Below are 16,289 nucleotides of genomic sequence, written 5' to 3'. Positions count from 1 at the left end.
TGGTTTTGTAATTCTGGATGCAGGGGCTCAACCTCTCAACAGGATCCACTCTGAGAAATTTCCATCATTTGATTGCTGCGTGGGTTTTTCATATTGACCAAGTTATTTAATGTTCAACAACCAATCTCTGACACACTTTCTTTTCTTTTTCCTTTGCCTTCTCACGTAATCTTGTCTTCGCTTTTGTTGCCTGATGTAACTCATGCAGTGACCAGCCAAAGTAATTATTCAATGGGAGCAGCACGTTGGGCTGAAATTCATTTATATATTGTTGAAATCCATCATTGACACGAGATACAAGTGGACGAAATGAGTTTCCCACCGCTGGGTGTCCGGGCTCTCCCTTCAAGATAGGGTGAGAAGCTTGGTTATCCAAGAGTGACCCAGAGTCGAGCCGCTGCCCCTCCCCGTTGATAGGAGCCAGATGAGGTGGCTTTGGCATCTGCTTAGGATTTCTCCTGAACGCCTCTCTGGTGAGGTGTTCCCAATATGTCCCAATGGCAGAAGCAATGCTGAAGCTGCTGCCTCCGCAACCCGACCCCGGACAAGTGGAAGATAATGGATGGATGGATAGTCCCCATCTGCTTTTTGCACACCCAAACATTCACAAATGACAGAGGTGACCCCTGATTTTTGTTAGAAAAGTTGGCGAATACAAGATTTGGTACACTCATGAGAATTTGCTGATCAGTGAGATATGGCCTTAAATAAAGTTTATCATCTACCCATGTTTGGACTTTGGCTAAATGTGGTGAATATAACACAAACTGAAGAAAAGGAAAGGTAAACAATGACTTCAGGCAGGTCCAGGCTTCTCAATACCCCCCCCCCCCCTTGGTGCTGAAAAGCCCAGGCAAATCTTTAAACTTCATGACAAACATTTATATTTGTACATTATTTGCTTACTAACACATGAAAACATTGGTTACAACTGTGCGTTTTGAGTGAGAATAGAGCGGGGAAGAGGGTCATCTTGAATTGAAAAACTGGAGGAATGGTAGCCCTGATAGGTTACAGAAACAATAATTCATTAATCATTTTTGTTAAGGGCTAGCCATACTTGAGTAGCTTAAAAAAATGTTAACATCTACCCATCTTTGGACTTTGTTGCTCACAAACACATTGGCTATATATTCAGAAAACACAAGCTGAAGAAAAGTAAAATATAACAATGACTTCAGCCAGGTCCACAATTCTTCCTATCACCAAAAAGCCCAGGCCGCTCTTTCAATCCTAAGACAATTGATCGCGTTTGCGTCGGAACCCTGCCGCGTCACAGCTCGCAGCTACATTAAACCAAATGGGCGGCCCAGTACCGGTCCACGGCCCGGTGGTTGGGCACCACTGATGTAATACATGCCGAGTTACCTTGAGCATGAAATGCTCTACAGAAATAAAGATGCTGTGCTTTGTAAATGAATAACATTATCGGCGTGTTCTGACACAAAAGAATGGATGGGCACCTTTGACACGAGCGACAAGTCAATGAATAATTCAAGTTGGCAGCTTGTAACGATTGGGCTCATTCTTGTGTTTGTTGGTGTCATTTATTGCAAACATGGCAGTAGATGTGGCTGGGCTTGTGGCTGTCGTTATCTTTTACGTTGCAATCCTGTTAACTGGAATACTGGCATCACGCAAGTCAAAAAAAGTGGAAAAGAAATGCACTGGTCAACAGAGCGAAGTCGCTGTGGTCGGGGGCCGAAACATCAACATCGTGGTTGGTGTTTTTACCATGACAGGTAGACATGCGCTCATATTTTTTTAATGTTTTAAAAATCATTAATAATAATGTAATACAATTTCTGCACCACTTTTCTTCAATTAGATTTCTTTTTTTTATTTTTATTTGTCTTTCCCATTAGCAACATGGGTTGGTGGAGGTTACATTTTGGGGACCGCTGAGGCTGTTTATGCTCCAGCTCAAGGGCTCGTCTGGGCTTTTGGTCCTCTTGCGTATCTTGTGAATTTTCTTATTGGTAAGTATCGGAAATGAAAATCTTGTGGGATTTAGTATCAGCTTCACAAACAGAGATTTGTTAAAGTGAGGATTACGTCTTTTGATCAAAGTGATGCGTTGCATTAAGCTTCAGTTTATTTTTTTTTAAACACAGTCTTTGCCATTTTGTAAATTGTATTGTTGTGGTTTTTGTTTGTTTCCTGCTGCATGGCACATCTGACTCACAATTCTGAAGTTTTAGCTTCAAGTCGGGGCTCCGGCCTTTTGATGTGGAGTTTGCATGTTCTCATTCCATCAATGCATGCTAGGTTTATTTATCTGTTATTCTTTTGTCATTTTCTCACGGATGCAGCATACTTCGACGCTTTAATAATCTGTCCGTTTTTTGTAAAATAATCAGATTAAGTAAATAAACATTCAATTTAGAGAGTCAACTTCAATAAGATCCATACCATCACACCATAGCAAGCAAACAACAGGTTTGCGAAGTATCTGTTTATCAAATCATCAACAGTCATGGTTTCATGAAATACCAATCCACGCATACCAATCATGTACACATACTTATGATACAAACAGTAGAAAACCGAAGAAACCTTGGCCGTGAATGGTGTAGTAAAGAATGATGGAAGCACACACGGCCACCTCTCCCTGTGGTGTTGTGACACTGTGGCAACCGCACTGAAATATTTCTGGCTATTACCCTGATCTTAACGCCTGTCTTATTATTTTAGTATGTTTTGTATTTTTCCAGCAGGATTAGTTTTTGCAAAACCAATGAGGTCCAAACGCTATGTGACTATGTTGGACCCATTTCAGCATCGCTATGGCCAATTTTTCACGACATCAATATTATTTCCTGCTTTGGTCAGTGATATTTTGTGGGTTGCCTGCACCCTCTCAGCTTTAGGTTAGTAGTTTATTTTTTTTAGTGTGTGTTAATATTATTAATATTACTTAAAAAAACTACTGTAGTATCTTTGATTTAATATGCACGTGATTTCCAGGGTCAACAATGAGCATCATCCTTGATCTGTCATCCACAATCTCCATCCTGATCTCTTCCACTGTCGCGATCATCTACACTTTTTTAGGAGGCCTCTATGCAGTTGCGTACACTGATATCATCCAACTGTCTTTCATATTTGTCAGTCTGGTGAGCTCAAAAAGTAGACTAAGTTTACCAAAGAAAAATAGGACAGTAAAATGTATTTCCCCGCCATGTAGCTATGACTAACCAATGGTTGTTTTGTCTTTTAGTGGCTCTGTATTCCCTTAATGATTCTCAACCCTGTGGTGACGGACACATCACAAACAGACCATTTCAACCAGTCAAGTGTTCACGCATGGCTGGGAGAAGTGAAGCTTGAGGATGCAGGAAAATGGACAGATGAATTTTTAGTTGTGGTCAGATCAATTTACTTCATAATATATATATATATATATATATATATATATATATATACATACATACATATATATATATATATATATATATATATATATATATATATAGAGAGAGAGAGAGAGAGAGAGAGAGAGAGAGAGTGCATTTCACAACAGCTGGAGCAGTAACAAAGCGCAATATAAATATAAAAAAATAAATGTATTATATTATATAATAAATACATTATATTGCACTTTTTATATAAATATAAGAAAAAGTGTAATATAAATTAGCAGGAAATTTGATCACAAACTAAAACACATACAATAGATACCAGTAGAACAGTGACAGTCTCATGTTGATCCAAAAGCTGAAGAATAAAAATGTGCCATCAAACAAGTTCTGAAATTCAATAATTTAATGGTGGGAATAGTTGGCAACACTCATTGAGAGATATATATATATATATATAACTGATATGACATGACTGACACTGATACTTCATACCACTCAAGGACTTTTTGCATAATTACACATCCAAAGTTGCATCACATGTACCGCTACTTGTCAATTAAAAATGGAGCGACAATTATCTGCACAACCATCACAGTATTGTAAGTACCACACCACTGAGCGCTGCATCTCTGGACTTACGACTCTCGAATTGTTGCACATCTGTCATTAGGCTGGTACTACTGCACAATGATACCCTTATATTCAAGACATCACCACGTCTTTGTTTATCGTAATTGTTTGTTACTGTAATAGTAGTGTCGTGCCGGAGACAAATTACTTGTATTTTATATGCTTGGATAATAAAGGTGATCTTGATTCTGAAATACTGACGCCAACTTAGTGAAGGAATGACGTTGCCTACCTCTTATTTTATCAGTGGTGTTGGATGCTTAATTAATATGATTGCCCCTTATGTATGCTGTAGGCTTTAGGTGGACTGGCTTGTCAGGCTCTATTCCAGAGGATCCTTGCAGCAGCCTCCTCGTCAAAGGCACAGTTTACCTGCTTTGCTGCAGCCGTTTTTTCTTTTATTATGGGAGTCCCTTCAGTGATCATCGGAGTTGTAGCTGCTTCCGCAGGTAAAGACTCGTCTTAAAAATCTGCCATACAGTACACACCAAAGTAAGAGATTCAGATATCAGACTGTCATTGAAAGACTGTATGAAGCTCTGAACAGATTTTTGTCAAGTGTTAGAAGATGACTTTTTTATCTCCTGAACCCTACTCCATACCTCCGTTTGTGCCTCTTGCACCCATTTTCCTTCTGTCCAAGACTGGAACAAGACAGAATATGGTCTACCATCACCTTATGAACGCGGAGATGCGGGGAACGTTCTTCCACTGGCTCTGTCCTACATCACACCCGCCTGGGTCTCAGTGTTAGGCATTGGCTCCGTAGCAGCAGCAGTTATGTCCTCCATGGACTCTGCCTTGCTGTCATCGGCATCCATGTTCACACACAATATATACAAGACGACTTTGAGAAAGCAGGTGTGTGTCGATGTGGACAGGGTAGGGGTTGTTGCAGTTCAGCAGCCACGAGCAACACAATTCTTGATATTTGTTTTCCCACAGGCATCAGAAAGGGAGCTGAAGTGGGTGATCAAGATTAGTGTGCTGCTGGTGGGCCTGTCTGGAACCGGTCTGGCCTTCAACAAGAGGAGCATCTTTGCTCTCTGGCTGCTCGCAAACGACTTACTCTACTGCATTGTGACCCCGCAGTTGGTCGGTGTAGTGCACCTCTGCTCCGCCAACTGCTATGGTGCTATCTGTGGCTATGTGGTTGCTTGGATGCTGCGCCTGCTGAGCGGAGAACCAGTGCTCAACATCCCTCCTGTGCTGCTCTACCCGGGCTGGAGGGAGGAGGATGGCGTCATCACGCAGTACTTTCCGTTTAGGACACTGATTGTGCTCATATCTCTGGCAGCCATCATTCTCATGTCCTGGCTTTTCCAGCAGGGATTCTCTCGCCAACTCATTCCTCAGTCCTGGGATGTGTTGAGTGCATTTAAAAAGAAAAATGAGGCAGAAGTTGAGGAAAGTATTTTTCTTTAATATATATATATATATATATATATATATATATATATATATAATATATATAATATATACAGTGAACCCCCGGTTATCGCGGTTAATGGGGACCGAGACCACCCGCGAAAACTGAAAATCCGCGAAGTAGCGTCGCACCTTAAAAAAAAAAAAAACACCGTATATATATATATATATACTTCGCACCTATATATATATATATAAATAAATATATATAGGTGCGAAGTAGCGGCACACCTTCAAAAATGCTTAAAAAAAATAATTTAAAAAAATTAATATATATATATATATATATATATATATATATGGGTAGAGAGAGAGAGAGTGAAATTCATGTTATAACAAAAAAAAAACAAATTATTATTAAAACTTGTGTTTTTATTCCCCGGCCATTATTTTTGTATTTATTCAATTACTTCTTTTTGTATTTATTTAATTACTTCGACTTTTACCTGCTGGTACGCCGTCCGGTGTGCCCTGTGAATGTTATGATCTCGCAGCAGCTGATAAATAATATATATATATATATATATATATATATATATATATATATATATATATGTATATATATATATACACATATATATATATATATATATATATATATATATATATATATATATATATATATAATATATATATATATATATATATAAATATATATATATATATATATATATATATATATATATATATATATATATATATATAATATATAGACAGAACGGCGCTATGGAATAAACACTACACCACAGTTGTTAAACTCCGGTCCTGGAGGGCATTATTACTGCATGTTTTCCATTGCGCCCGGCTGCAACACACCTGATACAAATGAGTAGGATACTTATCAGGCTTCTTCAGAGCTTGCTGATGAGATGATCATTCCAATCAGGTGTAGAGCATAGGTGTTAAACTCCAGGACCGCTTCCCTGCATGCTTTCAATCTCTCCGGAACTGCAACACACCTGATTCAAATTATCATTTGAAAGTGAAAAACCTGCAGGAAAGCGGCCACCCGGGACCGGAGTTTGACACCTGTGCTCTACGCTATACCGGGACACGTGTACTCACTTGATTTCAGAAATGCACACGAACACTGCAGCACTGAACACATCCCATCCGGGCATCTGTCTGCACAATAACTGCTGCGCAACAGTCGTCTATTACCCGAATGCATCGTACTTCACGTGAGACAGGACAGTGGCGTAATTCGACTCATAAAATGAAAACACAGATGATTACATTTAACCTTTCTAACACTTATCAAACCTAACCAGAACCTAATAATAGTGCATTTCAGTTGTAACAAAGCACTTTACATATGGTCTAATACAAATTAGCAGGAAATTAGAATGCAAATAAAAACACATACAAACATCGACAATAGATACCGGAACAACAGCAGAACAGTGACAGTCTCATGTTGAGTCAAAAGCTAAAGAATAAAAATGTGTCTTCAAACAGATTTTAACAATGGAGAGAGAGGGAATAGCCTAACATTAAATGGAAGGTCATTCCAGAGAGAAGGTTTGCTAATAGAAAAGGCGCGATCCCCTCTGAGGCTCCGCTTAGTTCTCCAGCAACATTTGGTCCGTGGACCTGTAGCAGCCGGCAGGTGCGTAAGGGTGAGGCCATTGAAAGATTTGAAGACGAACAGAAGTATCTTACAACGAACACTAAAGTGCAGTGGGAGCCAGTGAAGAGAGGCCAAAATTGGGGTTATTTGATCCGTCTTCCGAGCTCCAGTTAAAAGACGAGCAGCAGCAGCAGTTGGAGGCACTTGAAGGAGGATTGGCCAAAATAAATTGCTTTACAGTAATCTAGCCTAGATGTAACGAAGGCATGGATTACTGTTTGTACTGCTGAGATAGAAAGGACTTCACTTTTTTTTTAAAAAAAGAGTGTGCTACACACTACGTCAGAATTTAGAAAAGAAACCCTGCACCTCAGGTTTGCCACCTCATGTCAGGCCATCGCGGTAATCAGTCGGCACCCATGCCGCCCGAAATGACATTTTGTGCAGGTGAATTTTAAACAGGAAGAACCGGCTTTACTTAATAGTAAAGTCAATAATTTTAAGTTTAAGCATTATTTCTTAGCCATCAGGTTTTGTCAAAATAAATGTATACGCCCATGCCTGAAGCCTCAAACTGGGATGAACCACATAAAAACACCTGGATCAAAGACTTCCTGAGTTGTTAATGATGATGGAACTGATGGCAAACTTCTCTTAGCCTTGTCTCGCGCCTAATCACAAGCCTAGAATACTATATACAGTAATACCCCGCTACGTCGCGGTTCACCTTTCGCGGGTTCAGTGCTTCGCGGGTCTGAAAAATATTCGGGGGCATTGTAGTTTCGCCGAGCGGCACGAGGGGGTGCTGGAGCGGTTAGACGGTCGGCGTGCGCCGAAGAGGAGAGTGGACGAAGAAGAGAGTGGACGAAGAAGAGCACGTTCCCCCGGGCACGATTTGGGGCGACGTTTCGCGCGGTTCGGACCGTACCAGAGCTCCGGCCGGCGTGCGTGGCAGTTAAGCCGAAGAGGTGCACCTTCCCCGAGCACGGGCGGTGCCAAGCGGCCCCTAAGTTTAACCGAATGGAAGCTCCGGAGGAGGAGGGAATGCTCGCGTCACAGTTAAGCCGAAGGGGAGCACCTTCCCCGAGCACGGGCGGTGCCAAGCGGCCCCTAAGTTTAACTGAATGGAAGCTCCGGGGGAGGAGGGCGGGCGTGTGTCACAGTTAAGCCGAATAGGAGCACCTTCCGGGGCACGGGCGGGGCGAAATGAAACCGAGTTCAACCGAACGGAGGCACGCTTCGGGGGAGCAGGTCCGGCGTGCGTGACAATTAAGCCGAAGAGGAGCACCTCTTCCGCCCGGGCACGGGCGGAGCGCGAGGCTGTCAGTTATGAATGAATAAATAAATAAATGAAGAATGCCACCTTTCATTTCACTGTCATGATCCGTGCCTGTCATGCCGCGTGTGTTTTTGTTTTTTCAGCTGTGTGGGCGTTCCTCCAGCGATCGTCTCGCGCCATGCCGTCAGCTGCTGCGAGACACGCTGATTACACTCACTATATAATCCACCGACACTGACTACCTGGCGTCGGATTGTTATCCTACTTGCTCATGCTCCCGTACTTCGATCGTTATCTTGTTCAAGTGTTTCTTGTTGTCGCGTTTTTCTTTCATTTCGTCATCAGCGACAGCTCGGCTCGTTTTCTGTTCTCTTTTTCTGTCGATGATTGGTCTCCTCTTATCCTTCCGTGGTAAGCAATCTTCGTTAGTCATTCCTTGCCTTTTGCAAGCGTTTTTCGTTCTATAATTATTCCCTTTTCCTGGTGCAAGTGTTCCACCAGCGCTTTAGGTTCGTTCCGCCGATAGATTGGTATTATATATATCATAGCCGATAGACCCTCATAGTCCTAGATTGTAAATGGATACTGACTATATTGTGATTATAATAAATATCTTTGTATCACCACCTTTTTTCCCGTGTCTGCGTTTGGAGAGTCCTGCTCATAACATTCACAGGGCACACCCGACAGCGTACCAGCAGGTCAGTTGAAGTATTTAAATAAATACAAAAAGAAGTAATTGAATAGATACAGAAATAATGGCTGGGGAATAAAAAAAAAAAGTTTGAATAATAATTTGGTTTTTTTTGTTATAACATGAATTTCACTCTCTCTCTCTCTACCCATATATATATATATAAATATATATATCTATTTTTTTTAAGCATTTTTGAAGGTGCGCCGCTACTTCGCGGATTTTCAGTTTTCGCGGGTGGTCTCGGTCCCCATTAACCGCGATATCCGGGGTATTACTGTATACGCTAGAATATGGACTTATTGAAAAAAGTGTATGTTAGATTGTTCGGAACATATACATATGTACACATGCACTATATTTTGCTTCTCATAATTATCCAAGATCAATAGTGACACATGCTCACCATTTCCTGTAATGACAAAAGTTGGCTAGGATTAGCTCCAGCTCACCTTTGACCCATAATGAGGAAAAGTGTAAAAAAAGAAAAAAAACAAAAAAAAACATAATATAGAGGAAAGGTGAACGTGAAAGGGGGGAAGGGAGGATGTGAAAGACAATATGAAAGGCACACCCCCAGTAGGTGCCGATATATGCAGTTGATATGTGCCAAAAATGTTACAGTGAAAAATGGGGCTTTAACCCTCCCTCTACAAAAAAAACTTCTACAAAAAAATTTGCTAAATATTTGTTAAAAAAAAAAACAAACAAAAAAAGAACAAGTGAGTGAACTTGAAAAAACACTCAAACGATATTCATAATCTCTACTCCATGAGCTGTCGCATTTTAGTGGTGGAGATAGGTGTTTGTGTGTCCCAATGAAGGAAAAAGGCTGTGGGTTGAATCAACATTTAGATTAGAACGTTGAGAAATTATTGGTTGCCCTAATATTTTGTGTTTAAGCCCAGGAGGGTTCCCATACACTGTAATATTTAATATTTTGTCGAAGAAAGTAAAGTACAGAAAATAAGGCAGGTGCACAAAAATATGCATAACCGCAGGTTAGATACTGTGATCAAATACAAAGTTCCTTTCGTCATTGGAAATTGGTGTCCCTTCCTCTTCTGTCTCCTCCATTTTCTTTTTGAACTCACCCAACACATCCCAGGACTGAGGAATGAGCGTGCGAGAGAAGCCCAGCTGGAAGAGCCATGACACAACAACAATGACCACCAGAGAAATGAGCACAATCAGTGTCCTGAAGGGAAAGTACTGCGTGATGACGCCATCTTCCTCCCTCCAGCCCGGGTAGAGTAGCACAGGAGGGACGCCGAGCGCTGGCTCGCCACTTAGCACGCGCAGCAGCAGAGCTGTCACGTAAGCACTAATGGCACCGTAGCTGTTGGCGGAGCGGAGGTGCAACACATAGCTCAGCTGCGGGGCGATAACACAGTAGAGGGTGTCGTTAGCAAGTACCCAGAGAGCAAGGATGCTGCTCTGGTTAAAGGCCAGACCAGTTCCAGCCAGGCCCACGAGCAGCACACTAATCTTGAGAACCCACTTCAGCTCCCTTTCTGATGCCTGTGGTTAAAAAAAGGAAAACATCATGAAAGTTGTCTTGCATTGCTCGTTGCTGAGCCATTCACGCACAACACACACACACGCACAGCACTCACAGCCAACACTCACACACACTTGAGACTCGCAGACACACACACACGCACTCACCAACACTCTCTCTCTCACGCATGCAAATGCATACCTGCTTTCTCAAGGTTGTCTTGTATATGTTTTGTGTGAACATGGATGCTGAAGATAGCAATGCAGAGTCCATGGAAGACATAACTGCAGCTGCAAGAGCGCCAACGCCTAACACTGACACCCATTCTGGTGTGATGTAGGAGAGAGCCAATGGCAGGACATTCCCTGCCTCCCCGCGCTCATAAGGTGGGGGTAGACCATATTCTGTCTGGTTCCAGTCTTAGAGAGGAAGAGAGAGCATGGAGGAGGCACATAGAGAGAGAAAGATGGAAAAGAAATGATAACGAGAACAAAAAGTATGTAAGTGGTCTTGTCACTTATTAGTCGCATGGTGAATGTTAGGGTGTGTGTGTGTGTACCTGCAGAAGCAGCAATAGCTCCAATGATGACCGAGGGGATTCCCATAATAAAAGCACAGCCACCAGCAGCAAAACAGGTAACCTGAGCCCGGGACGAGGAGGATGCTGCAAGAATCCTCTGGAATAGAGCCTGACTAGCCAGTCCACCGACACCCTACAGCGCACATAAGCATGCTAAGTTCATCAAGAATGTAATTTAGAACTCGAATAGGATGGATTGGGGATGTTTGGGGAGGAATCCCAAGGTGTTCACAGGCCAATTGGGAGACTAAGGGCCTTATTTTTGTTCCAAGCGCAACAGTGAAGTTTTTTCTTTTGCTATTTTGCTCGACTTCGGACCGGTAGAATTAGGAGCAGAGCATTTGTGTCTTTGTGCGCCATTGTGGGATGGAATGGAGTTCTATTCCCGGATAATCCTCGCTACATTCCGAAAAATCAGGGCATCCGAGTACATTGTGCTTGACATAAGGAAACTTAAATTAAACTCGCAGGAATTTGTGCAAAAGAGAGAGAGTAGGTGATCACCGATTGATGTAGGCAACAAAACCACATTGTCTGCAAAAAGCAGTGATGCAACATTGAGGCCACTAAACTGGATCCTTGATGCCTAGATGGATGGAGGAGCTCAGAGAAGTAGGTTGGGGCAAGACTATTTAAAAATTTGAATCCAAATAGAAGTATCTAAAAATGAACTCAAAAATGCACAGGGCGCCAGTGAAGAGACGCCAGAATTGGGGTTTTGTGCTCTCTCTTCCGAACTCCAGTTAGAAGGCGAGCAGCAGCATTTTGCACCAGCTGGAGACGCTTGACGGAGGACTGGCTGACTCCAAAATAAAGTGCATTATCATAATCTAGCCAAGATGTAACAAAGGCACGGATTACTCTCTCTAAATGCATTTGAGAAAGGAAGGGCTTCACTTTAGCCATCTGCCTAAAATGAAAGAAACTGGATCCATGCTCACTCCCACATGGAAGACCATTTCAATTTTTGGCCGTACCCAGCTGGGTCTCATGGGTGCAGGCCCGTACCAGGCGCTCGTCATCAAGCCCCACCTCAGGCTCCAATGAACCGCATGGGAAACAAGGTCCAAAATTTGTCTTCATCATACAGGGGCTGAAAGCAGCACTTTGTGTGGTCTCTCACCTCGCACCTGTTTGCCACGCATGACCCAACCAGATATATATATAGCCCCAGACAACTTAGCTACTATGATCATGCAAAGACACACACTCCTCTAGCATGATAAGGAGATGGCTCAGGGAGAACTGTGTATGGCATATTTGTTGAATTATTAATCTATAACATTGATCTGAAAATAACATTTGATCTTACCACGACGAGAAAGTCGTCTGTCCACTTTCCTGCGTCCTCAAGTTTCAACTGTCCTACCCAGGAGACGATGCCTGACTGGTTGAAATGAGTTGCTTGGGAGAGGTCAGTCACCGCAGGACTGAGAAACATAAATGGAACACACAGCCACTACAACAAAGAAGCAAACACTTGTTAGAAATAGCAAAATTAAAAAAACAATAGAATTTCCCCCAAAAAACACAGCCTTGACATTCTCATACAAAACAACTGCAATCACATAAACCTGTGCACTTTTCTTGATAGCTCACCAGACTGACAAATACGAAGCACAGTTGGATGACATCTGTGTATGCAACTGCGTACAAGCCTCCTAAGAATGTGTAGGTGATCGAGACAGCCGCAGAGATTGGGATTGAAATTGTAGATGATAGATCAAGGATGATGCTCATCGTCCCCCCTGGAATGGAAATCACACGCAACAATAAATCAAAGTCTTTTTGGACCCTCACTCCAGCCATCATACTCAGACTATAAACCAATTTCAGTATGCATGTTTGACAGTGATCCTTTTGTTGCCTTCCTCTGACAGAAGGAGCAAAAAAACATTCAAAGGCAATTACTAACCTAGAGCAGCAAGGATGCAAGCCACCCACAAAATATCACTGATCAGCGCAGGAATTAATATTGCTGTCGTGACAAAACGGCCATAGCGATGCTGAAATGGGTCCAACATGGTCACGTACCGTTTGGACCTCATTGGTTTGGCAAAAAACAATCCTGCTGGAAAAACACAAAAAATACCAGACCAATAAGTGTCTTAGAACAACAACAACAAACAATTGCAGTGCTGACGTATCTGGTGCATAGTGCGAACCCTCCTTTGATGCCTGCCCCCACATCCACCAACACATACACACACTCAAGATGAGCGTGGGTTTCCTCCGGGCACTCCAGTTTTCTTCCAATCCCCCCCCCCAAAAAAAACCAAGCATGTCAGGTTGATTGGAGACACTAAATAGCCCCTAGGTATGAGTGTGAGCACAGATGGTTGTCCGTCTTTGTGTGCCCTGCGATTGGCCGGTTCAACATCCCCCCGTGACCCTCGTGAGGAGAAGCGGTACAGATAATGGATGGATGGATGGATGGATGACCCTAAAACATTTGTCGATCAAAGTCTGGAAAGTTCTGTTTATCGGATGGCTCTAAAAGGTCATCTTGAGCCATTATCCTTTGAGGTGCATTAAGAATGAGAAACAAAAAGTTGTAAGTTATACTTACCAATTACAAAATTCAAAAAATAAGCAAGAGGACCGAACGCCCAGACAAGACCTCGAGATGGAGTGTAAACAGCTTCAGCAGTCCCCATAATGTAACCGCCACCAATCCATGTTGCTAAATCAAAACACAAATGAGAAAGACAAGCCAGCAGTACAAATAAAAAAATCTTCACTAAATGACAAACGTGAGAGGAGAAAAAAGTCTTACCTGTCATGGTAAACACACCAATCACAACGTTGATATTGCGATCCCCTACAATGGCCACTTCGCTTTTTTTTCCAGCGCATTTCTTCTCCACTTGCTTGGACTTGCGCCAGGCCAAGATGGCAGTTAACAGGACAATCAAATAAAAGACTCCCACAGCCACAAGTCCAGCTACGTGCACTGCCATGCTTGTCAAACTAACACTGCCGACTGTCAGCGATACCGCAAGGTTTACAAGCTGCTGGGTGTGACAGTATCAACACATTAAAGCAAGATAATGTCATCAAATCAAACAATTTGGATGACTGCTTAGCATGTCAGCCTCACAGTTCAGAGGTGCAGGGTTCAATTCAGGCTGTATTTTTCTGTTTGGAGCATGTTCTCCCGTGCCTGTGAGGGTTTTTCTTTTCATGTGAAGATGAAGTTCATTTATCTATTTAGCACAGTATTCGTGATTGTTTTAACACTTTTATGAACGCAGCATCTTGATAAAAACAATTTACCGGAACTTTAAAGATAGTTCTAGCGTCGCAGACGAGCTCCGGTAAGACGCTGCCATTTTAAAGTGTGTATAGGATGATGTGCTACACATTTACGTTAAAACAGAGCATGTGCAGATCGGATGCAGCCTGGCCATTCCGAAGAAATTGTGTACATGACGCTCGTTCGGTCAGCATCTCTCCCGCGGCGGCGTCATGCACAGACACTTTTTTTTTTTTATCGGCACAGGATCGGGGGCCGAAACTTTTTATGAAAAATGGTACTTAGGTCGCAGCCGGAGGGCGGCGGCCTGCCCGGCATAAAAGGGTTCCCATATATGTTAGTGTGAAAACAAGAGGGTGACATGCGAGTGGCTTTTCACTCCCGTTGCATCCCACTTCCAAAAAATAAAAAAATCCAATAAAAAATAAAATTAAAGAGGAGGCGTAGGGAGGCTACACTCTCGTCAACCGGGTGCACCCCGAAACAACCCACAGATGATCTGCGCCTCTCACCGCGGTCAACTCCGAAATGGAAGCGAGTCCAAGAGGTGACATTGTATGCCCCTAGATAGAGACAGCGTTTCCTAATAAAAAAAACCCCAAAACAAAAAAGCAAACAAACAAAAAAAACATAAATTGAGAATGTTTTTGAGCCGGAATGGATTCCATGACCACTGCAACGTGAGGTCATCGGGAAAATAATTTGATCCACAATAAAACAAATATATGAGCCGTATTTCAATTTGTGCCTCGTCCTATATTCGTTTTAGAATTAAAAATTGAAAATCAAACTATTTTTAGACTTTTCCTTACTCGTTCCAGACAACAAAGTAGAAAATCAAGTTGTTTTTTCTCATTTTGATGTTTCTGTATTAAAACGAAACTTAAATAAAGAGTCAATTTTCTATTTTTAGTGTCGGTTTTCAATATTTTCTTATTCAATGACCAAAAGAGACACGGACCGCCCTGTGGATTAACCTAACTAAAGACGCAGCTGCAAGTAAATCATTAAATATTCAATGCAAAAATCAATCAGTGTAAACATAAATTAAATTCTCGGCTACGGGATCTCACCGTTTTGGGGAGAACATATTTAACAAAAACTGAATCTCGACCAAGATGTATATATCCAGCATATTTCCTGGCTATATCAGAGAAATCAATAAAAGCAATCGACCAACTCATTATCAACTTTATCTGAAAAAACAAAGCCCACCACATAAAAAAAAATATCTGTGGCATTCAGGCAATCAATTTCGAAGATTTAAACACTTTACTTGAAATAAAATGGTTAATGTCTTTCCTGGTTGAAAATAATAGCATCTGGTCTCTCCAAAGGTATTGAAGAAAATGGGAGGTGCTTAGATGTGACTTTAACGTTGATCAACTACCAGTTAAATTGTCGTCCTTTCAAAAACAAGTCCTACTAAGCTGGAAAATTATGTACAACCACAATTTTACACCACATCAAACTTCACTATAGAATAAATATATATTATTTCCAATCTTCTGCAAAACTGAATGGATCAAGGCGCGTGGTCATTACGCCATCTACTGGCTGACCAGGGAAATTGGCTCTCATTTAGAGCATTGCATTTCAAAGGAAACGGTCGTGAGAGGGAAAGATATGAGTTTGGCGAATTAAACTCGTGTCTTTCGGCAACGGTGAACTATATTTGTTCATCCATTTTATTTATGCCAGTTGTGCATGACAGGCAGAACAATTGAATCACACTCCACTAGTTGGAATAAGATGTGCTATTTTTCTTGTATTGCTTTTCAGTTTGTATGGTCACCTTGAGGGCCTTGAAAGGTGCTTGAGTTATTATTCATAATTAACCGTTGTAAATACTTCTTTGACAGCTGGTGCGGTATGAGATCTTTATGAACTAAAAATAAGTCCCTTGACTCGTGGTCGTATCAGGATAAATTCTGGAGTCTACAACACCATTTTGTCTGGAACAGAAAAATGCATTCGAGCTAATTAGGA

The 16,289-nt window shown here is 41.8% G+C and overlaps 2 protein-coding genes across 7 annotated transcripts; one reads left to right on the top strand and one right to left on the bottom strand.

Moving 5' to 3' along the window:
* Nucleotides 1-1,558: 1,558 nt before the first annotated feature.
* Nucleotides 1,559-5,546, top strand: LOC148335213 (high-affinity choline transporter 1-like). Of its 6 annotated transcripts, none has more exons than XM_088298253.1 (8): nt 1,559-1,742; nt 1,866-1,979; nt 2,715-2,870; nt 2,968-3,116; nt 3,221-3,367; nt 4,288-4,441; nt 4,636-4,853; nt 4,938-5,542. In XM_088298253.1, exons 1-8 carry the CDS (start codon nt 1,559-1,561, stop codon nt 5,415-5,417), a joined length of 1,602 nt encoding a protein of 533 aa, XP_088154379.1. In that variant the 3' UTR covers nt 5,418-5,542. The 6 variants fall into 6 exon arrangements, with proteins under 6 accessions (XP_088154379.1, XP_088154381.1, XP_088154380.1 ...); XM_088298255.1 differs by having other exon boundaries at nt 1,603-1,742; nt 2,968-3,068; nt 4,938-5,544; XM_088298254.1 differs by having other exon boundaries at nt 1,603-1,742; nt 2,968-3,107; nt 4,938-5,544.
* Nucleotides 5,547-9,965: 4,419 nt separating this feature from the next.
* Nucleotides 9,966-14,013, bottom strand: LOC148335212 (high-affinity choline transporter 1-like). The gene is made up of 8 exons (XM_088298260.1): nt 13,821-14,013; nt 13,614-13,727; nt 12,960-13,115; nt 12,644-12,792; nt 12,357-12,503; nt 11,024-11,177; nt 10,666-10,883; nt 9,966-10,484 (listed from the first exon to the last, which is right to left on the bottom strand). Exons 1-8 carry the CDS (start codon nt 14,002-14,004, stop codon nt 9,966-9,968), a joined length of 1,641 nt encoding a protein of 546 aa, XP_088154386.1. The 5' UTR covers nt 14,005-14,013.
* Nucleotides 14,014-16,289: the final 2,276 nt, after the last annotated feature.

This window comes from Idiotropiscis lumnitzeri, chromosome 6 (genome assembly GCF_059441095.1).
Source record: "Idiotropiscis lumnitzeri isolate Australia: NSW breed Sydney's pygmy pipehorse chromosome 6, RoL_Ilum_1.0, whole genome shotgun sequence".
Taxonomy (NCBI): Eukaryota; Metazoa; Chordata; class Actinopteri; order Syngnathiformes; family Syngnathidae; genus Idiotropiscis; species Idiotropiscis lumnitzeri.
Note: the sequence above shows the minus strand (reverse complement) of the source record. Positions and strands in the feature narration are given on the sequence as shown.